The 7,827-nt window shown below is 50.3% G+C and overlaps 1 protein-coding gene across 1 annotated transcript in view; it reads left to right on the forward strand.

The window, feature by feature from the left end:
* LRFN2 (leucine rich repeat and fibronectin type III domain containing 2) overlaps positions 1-6,840 on the forward strand; it is a 135,894-nt gene extending 129,054 nt beyond the window's left edge. Inside the window, exons 3-4 of the mRNA XM_034652449.1 lie at positions 5,276-6,500; positions 6,772-6,840. Of these exons, the coding sequence (XP_034508340.1) occupies positions 5,301-6,500; positions 6,772-6,840 (1,269 nt within the window). The 5' untranslated portion in view covers positions 5,276-5,300. The remainder of the gene's footprint in view (positions 1-5,275; positions 6,501-6,771) is intronic.
* Positions 6,841-7,827: the final 987 nt, after the last annotated feature.

A 7,827-nucleotide genomic window follows, 5' to 3' on the forward strand; every position in this document is an offset into this window, starting at 1 on the left:
TCCTAGTTCTTATGTTCCATAGATGAGAGAAATCATATGATAATTGTCTTTCTCTGCTTGACTTATTTCACTTAGCATTATCTCCTCCAGTGCCGTCCATGTTGCAGCAAATGTTGAGAATTCGTTCTTTCTGATAGCTGAGTAATATTCCATTGTATATATGGACCACAGCTTCTTAATCCAGTCATCTGTTGAAGGGCATCTCGGCTCCTTCCATGATTTGGCTATTGTGGACAATGCAGCTATGAACATTGGGGTGCATATGGCCCTTCTCTTTACTACGTCTGTATCTTTGGGGTAAACACCCAGTAGTGCAATGGCTGGGTCATAGGGTAGTTCAATTTTTAACTTTTTAAGGGACCTCCACACTGTTTTCCAGAGTGGCTGTACCAACTTGCATTCCCACCAACAATGTAGGAGGGATCCCCTTTCTCCACATCCTCTCCAACAATTGTTGTTTCTTGCCTTGTCTATCTTTGCCATTCTAACTGGCGTAAGGTGGTATCTCAGTGTGGTTTTGATTTGAATTTCCCTGATGGCTAATGATTTTGAACATTTTTTCATGTGTCTGTTAGCCATTTGTATGTCTTCATTGGAAAAGTGTCTGTTCATATCTTCTGCCCATTTTATGATTTGTTTATTTGTTTCTCGTGTATTGAGTTTGAGAAGTTCTTTGTAGATCTTGGATACCAGTCCTTTATCTGTGGTGTCCTTTGCAAATATATTCTCCCATTCCGTGGGCTGTCTCTTAGTTTTTTTGACTGTTTCCTTGGCTGTGCAGAAGCTCTTTATCCTGATAAAGTCCCATAAGTTCATTTTATCTTTTATTTCTCTTGCCTTTGGCGATGTGTCGTGAAAAAGGTTGCTCTGGCCGATGTCATAGACATTCTGAGCAGAGGGCGTGCTTGCTCCTCTGCAGATGGATTCCTGGGCATGAAGGCTGATGCTGACATTTGATACCAGCATCCATTTCACAGCCTTGCTTCTGATCCCTGTGCACCTCTCCCAGCTTTGCCGGAGAATAATCCCGGAGCCCCTCCCGCCGGTTTTCATCCTCTCCTTTGTTCCCAGACCAGACCTCTACTCCTAATCTCCACCTCTCCTTGCTCCCCTCCGCCACCTCCCCCACCCGGACTTGCTTAAAGGGACCTAGTTGCTCCTTCCAGCTCAAATCCCTGCTCAGGAGAGGGAGCCCCCACTCTGGGCATGCACTAATTACTTGCACCCACATGTTCCCCTTGCCTCCCTCCCAACCTGGGGTTTAAGCTGCTTTTTGTTTGGCTGTGAGAATAATATATTAAGTGACAGTTCTTAGAATACAATTTTAATTAAGATTCAATAGTCACTTCTCTGTCAGTAATCTTCCATGCTGATTACTTAAAATATATTTACCCAGCTCTATTATGTCACAGCTTTGAATTCATTAGACGTTTGTTAATCCTTAACAAACTTTTAAAAACTAATTTTCAAGGACAGAACTGTTTAAAACAATGGGCCCTGTGCACGGTGCACACCCCGGAGTGTCCAAGTCTTCCCTGCTTGCTGCCCCCACCACCCTCCAGCAGAGGACAGGCGACAGGACTCAGGACGACCCCAGAGAATGCTGTTGGATGAGGCAGTCTGTCCATGGTGTTCTAATGCAGCCCAGATGGCCAGCTTTGCAGGGCACAGGGCAGGGTTGGAGAGGGTGGGTGGGTGGAGGATCTGGAGGGATGAACCGCAGAGATCCAACGCGGGCCACCAGCAAGGTTGGCCCTGGCCTCTAGGAACCTGAGAAGCACCACCATCCTGTGTAGGCCGTGATATGAAAATGCTGGACATGCTGCTTAGCCTTGGGTAACTTCAGTGTTTCGGCGAGAACTGGAGAGGAGGATGGCTTTCTCTCGGGGCCCTAGGCTTTCAGCACACTACCCCCCCTCTCAGCACGTGCACACATGCACGCACACAGCGGCCTCCGACTGAACTAGGGAGGGACATCCTTGGGTGTGGCTGTCCCTGGACTCCCAGCGGGTGGAGGAAGTGCTGGTCACCTCTACTTGAGCGAACACGGTAGCCAGAGAATTAGGAATTCCCTGACTACGACCTTGGTGAGTCACGCTGGGAAGTGCAGCGGATGGTTGACAGAAGATGTTTCTGAACTTTCTGCTGTGACCAAGCCTCTCCATAAGGATAGCTTTCTCAGCTGATCAACCGAATGAACCCTGACCAGGGTTAATACAGACCTCAGAACCTCAGCAACAATGCCAGAAACTCCCTTTGCTCAGTTCATCCTTCATTCATTCATTTAATTGATATTTATTGGGCACTTGGCTATGAGTCAGGTGTGGTGTTAGGCACTGGGGGTACAGTGAGGGGTGGACAAGATAGCTAAATTCCCTGCCTTTTGGCTCTTACAGTCTAGGAAGGCAGATAGGTAAGGAAGGACGGCATTATAATGAAAAGTGCAGTGAGCAATCTGTGGGACAAGTGTAGAATAAGGGGCACATAGCAGCAGAGCTGAATTTGGTCCAGGTTGTGGGGAAGCTTCCTGGAGCAGGTGATGTTGGAGCTGAGACCTGGAGAGAGAATCAGAACTTGTCCAGGCAGGAGTGGAGGTAGGGAGAGAGGCCAGGAAGAGCCCAGAGCCTGTTGGCAGTCCCGGAGGAAGATCAAGCATTGCATTTATAAGTAAGAGATGTTGAGCCTAGCTGGGACATGAAGAGCAATGGAACGGAGCGTGGTAAGAGATAAACCAGGGTAGTGGCCAGGACCAGCCCTTGCAAAAATTTGTCCTTGTGCTAAAAAAAAATAAGAAGAGGGTCAATGCAGATAGAGAAGCTTCCTGTTTATTTTATCAGGGTCCCTGCTAAGTATGGACTTAAAAGGCCCGAGCACATGTGAGCACAGAGACAGTAACAGGTAGAATGCCTCCACACATAGACTCCCCTGGGTTGGATGTTCCTGGTGGGATCTGGGTCAGGGTGGGCCGGTACCCCTCCGGTCTGTGAGAGCAGGAACTGGCACGGTGGGTGGCTGCTCATGGGAGCCCAGAGCAGAACTGTGTGGAATTAGGCACATTGGCAAGGGCTTTCAATGAGGGTGACCATAATGAAGAAGGTGAAGAGACAAAAAAAATCCTCCACAACAGAGGTTGGCAAACTTTTTCTGTAAAGGGCAAGACAGTAAATATTTTCAGCTTTGTTGGCCACATTATATGTGCTGCAACTACTCGCCTTTGCCATTGTAGCACGTGCATGCGAGCGCACGCGTGCGTGCACGCACACACACAGCATACCCATAGACGGTATGCAAATGGATGAGCATGGCCATGTTCTAATAAAACTTTATTTCCAAAAACAGGTGGCAGACTAGATTTGACCCTTAGGTGTAGTTATCCAACACCTGCTCCAACAATGAGTCCAATATGGTAGCCAGTAACCACATAGGACCAGTGAGCACTTGAAATGTGCTCTCAGTACTAAACACACACCTGATTTTGAAGACTTACTATGAATAAAACAATGTTAAATATCTCATTGATAGTTGTATGTGTTGATTACGTGTGAAGTAATATTTTGGATACAGTGGTTTAAATAAAATATCAAAATTTATTTCACTTCTTTCTCTTTTTATATGGCCATGAGAAAATTGTAAGTTACATTAATGGCTAGTAATCATCTTTCTATTGGACAGTGCTGATCAGAAACAGCACTTCCTCCAGATGAAATACAGATTAAGTCTCTGACCCTAAAGGGAGGGAGATTTACCCTGAAAGAGACATAATAATGGAATTCATATCTTCACAATAAAATCATATCTGATTGGAATAGGTTTTTAAATTTACTATATATCCTTTTAAATCAGCCTGTTGTTTTTTTCTGCACTTGTGCTTCTCAAACTGGGAGCTCTGGAGCCCTACTTCCTTCAGATATTAACAGTTGTTGCTTCCAAAAAGGAATATCTTTAGCTTAAAAAGGGGGAAGCAATGCAGAATTAAACATTAATCCATTTTCTTGACTGCGGCAGAATTCCTCAACCCCTCTGCACTGGCTAATGCATACAGAACTTTTGCAAGAGCAAGAAAGAGCAGGCAGCGTGTCCCCAGATCAGTGGCCTTAGAAGGCCTTGCTTGCAGCGCACTGCTCTGGGTGACACTACACCACCGGTGTGCAGGATTTTCAAAAGTCCAACTCCATTGATGTTTTTAGCACCACATAAATAGAACTGCAGTTAGTACAACATGGAATAGTGAGAAATCTGTAAGATTTGGAGGCACAAAGACCTGAGCCAGAGTCCATTCCTCCTTTCCCTAGATTCATTCATGCAAAAGCACCAATTATGTACCAGGCGGTGCCTTAAGCCCTGAGTATATAGTGGTGAATAAAAACAAGTCCCTACGTCTTGGGGCTTTGTTGCCAGTACAGAAGACAAGCAATAAACAAGACAAGTAGGTGAAATAAATATACAGCAAGGTCGATCCTGATGAATTCCCAGGAGAAAACACAAAGCAGGAAAGAGGGGTAGGCACAGTCGGGGTGGGGCCTCGGGGAGAAGGTGACTTCTGAGCGAACACCTGAAGGAGGTGATTCAGGGGTGCACAAGCCCTCCTCTGTATACACAGAGCAGCCTTTTCCGTGAAGGGTGTTCCCAAAGCCCAAATGAGATGACATACATGAAGGCCTGGGCAGAGGACCCAGCACATACTAGGGCACTCGGAAGAAGTTCATGCCTTTGCTTCCAGCCTCACCCCCTTCTTCACTTCCGAACTCCCAAAGGTTCATTCGCTATATAGATTCTCAATGGGGAAACTTACTACAACCAGTTCCCCAATAACGCTGGCATCTCCAGGCGCCAGCTCTCTCCTTGTCCACGTCATTGTTCCTAAGGTCCAGTTTGATTTCATGCCAAGTCTAAACCAATTAAGAAGATAAAAGTGCTTCAAAATACATCCAGAACACACTTTTCAGATCTGGTGATTATTAGATGAACCACTGGTATGGAAACATCCATGCATTCATTCAGCACATTTATGGAGCCCCTACTGTGTTCCAGGCACTGTGCTAGATGTGTGGGATACAGCAATTAACAAAAGACAAAAGTACCTTCCATTGTGGAGCTGACATTCTAGTGGGGGAGATAGGAAGTATTCCATAAACATTGGTGGAAGAGATTGGACTCACAGGAGCACAGGCCATTCTCTGCTGCTCCGTGAGGCGGGGGTTAGGGTGACAGATGAAACCCTGGAGGGCATTAGGAAGTTGCCTCTTGACCCTGACCTTGTGTCCCTCCCTTCCAGGCACCATAGCCTGAGGGACCAGACCATGGAGACCCTGCTTGGTGGCCTGCTGGCGTTTGGCATGGCGTTTGCTGTGGTCGACGCCTGCCCCAAGTACTGCGTCTGCCAGAACCTGTCTGAGTCACTGGGGACCCTCTGCCCTTCCAAGGGGCTGCTCTTCGTGCCCCCTGACATCGACCGGCGGACGGTGGAGCTGCGCCTGGGCGGCAACTTCATCATCCACATTGGCCGCCAGGACTTCGCCAACATGACGGGGCTGGTGGACCTGACCCTGTCGAGGAACACCATCAGCCACATCCAGCCCTTCTCCTTCCTGGACCTCGAGAGCCTCCGCTCCCTGCACCTGGACAGCAACCGGCTGCCCAGCCTTGGGGAGGACACCCTGCGGGGCCTGGTCAATCTGCAGCATCTCATCGTGAACAATAACCAGCTGGGTGGCATTGCTGACGAGGCCTTCGAGGACTTCCTGCTCACTCTGGAGGACCTGGACCTCTCCTACAACAACCTCCACGGCCTGCCCTGGGGCTCCGTGCGGCGCATGGTCAACCTCCACCAGCTGAGCCTGGACCACAACCTGCTGGACCACATCGCCGAGGGCACCTTTGCCGACCTGCAGAAACTGGCTCGCCTTGACCTCACCTCCAACCGGCTGCAGAAGCTGCCCCCGGACCCCATCTTTGCCCGCTCCCAGGCCTCCACCCTGACTGCCACGCCCTTTGCTCCACCCTTGTCCTTTAGTTTTGGGGGGAACCCGTTGCACTGCAACTGCGAGCTGCTCTGGCTGCGGAGGCTCGAGCGGGACGATGACCTGGAGACCTGCGGCTCCCCGGGGGGCCTCAAGGGCCGCTACTTCTGGCACGTGCGCGAGGAGGAGTTTGTGTGCGAGCCACCTCTCATCACCCAGCACACGCACAAGCTGCTCGTTCTGGAGGGCCAGGCGGCCATGCTCAAGTGCAAGGCCATCGGGGACCCCAGCCCCCTCATCCACTGGGTGGCCCCCGATGACCGCCTGGTGGGGAACTCCTCAAGGACCGCCGTGTACGACAACGGCACCCTGGACATCCTCATCACCACGTCTCAGGACAGCGGCGCCTTCACCTGCATCGCCGCCAACGCCGCCGGGGAGGCCACGGCCATGGTGGAGGTCTCCATCGTCCAGCTGCCACACCTCAGCAACAGCACCAGCCGCACCGCTCCCCCCAAGTCCCGCCTCTCGGACATCANGGTCGGGGCAGGAGGAGGGGCCAGGGAGGGTTCCGAACGGCTCCCACTCGTGCCCCTTCTCCCCAGAGGTGCCTGGGGGAGTCGTGGGGCGATCTCTGCCCTCCGTGCAGGGAAGAGGACGTAGAAAGCACACCCGGTAAAGTGTAGGGAGAAAGGAACCCTGTGGGCAGCCCCAGGAGACATGGACATAGGAGGACCAGGCCTCCCAGGGCGCGGCTTTGGCAGGTGGGCACATGGCTACGAGCCTCTGAACTTTCTGTTTTGAGCCCCAGGTGGAGGACACACAAGAACAAGGAGCAGACCTCTTGGCCAAAGGATCTCACTCCTCCTGGGAGAAGTGACTCTGGCCTTCACCTGGACACATACCCTGTCATGCCTTAAGGCTTTAAGGTCAGGAAGAGTAGAATTCCATGGCCCTGCCACTCATTTAATTCTCCGGGCCTGCCTGTTTGTCTCCATCTGTAAAATGGGGAGAATCCATACCTGACTTAGGCCGAATGCGTGATTACAGGTAATGGAACCCAATTCAAACTGGCTGAAGAAAAGAGGGAAAAAGGAGAGGTAGGGTGTTGGCTCACGTAATATAAAAGTCAGGAAGTTGCTTCGGGCTCAGGGAGATCAAAGCTACCTACCCCCCCCTCCCCGACCAACTGACATCCTGTGTTCTCAGAGTTTCTTACCTTCCCTAAGTTCCACTCTCTTCTGGTTGTACTCACTCCCACACAGTCCCTTCCCTCCGAGTAGCCCTACAGGGAGGAGAGCGTCCCTTTGCCCCGTTCACAGCCAGTCCCACAGAAGCCCTGGATGACTTTTGATTGGCAAGAGCAGGTCACGGGAGCCTGGATATTAGAAGTGGGGTCATCCTGCCCCCCCACGCTGAAATCTCGGGCACCAGTCTCCTTTATCTGGAAACAGAGACAATGATGTTGACCTTGTAAATTTATGGTGAGGGTCAAGGGGTCATTTCCTGGACCTGGAGGAGAAGGAGGTTAAGAGTAAAACGCTGCAGTAGAATCGCCTTGTCATTCAGAGGGAGGAACTCAGGGAGCGATAGATCCAGGCCCAGGGTCCAGGCTCCAACCCCAGATGAGTTCCCATGTCAGCCAGCCTTGACTTGGGGTAAATGTGAAGCACGTGGCCTAGAATCTCACTGCTCAAGGAATGCCTGGTTTCTTTGGAAATCCTCTATGTTTTCTTTTATGTGTTTATTTTATTTTATTTTATTATTTTTTCAGAGAGAGAACTGGAGAGTGAGTTGAGGGGTGGCAGATGGAGAGGGAGAGAGAGAATCTTAGGCAGGCTCCACGCTCGGGCACTTAACCAACTGT

The sequence above is a fragment of the Ailuropoda melanoleuca genome, unplaced genomic scaffold, assembly GCF_002007445.2.
Source record: "Ailuropoda melanoleuca isolate Jingjing unplaced genomic scaffold, ASM200744v2 unplaced-scaffold6034, whole genome shotgun sequence".
Lineage (NCBI taxonomy): Eukaryota > Metazoa > Chordata > Mammalia > Carnivora > Ursidae > Ailuropoda > Ailuropoda melanoleuca.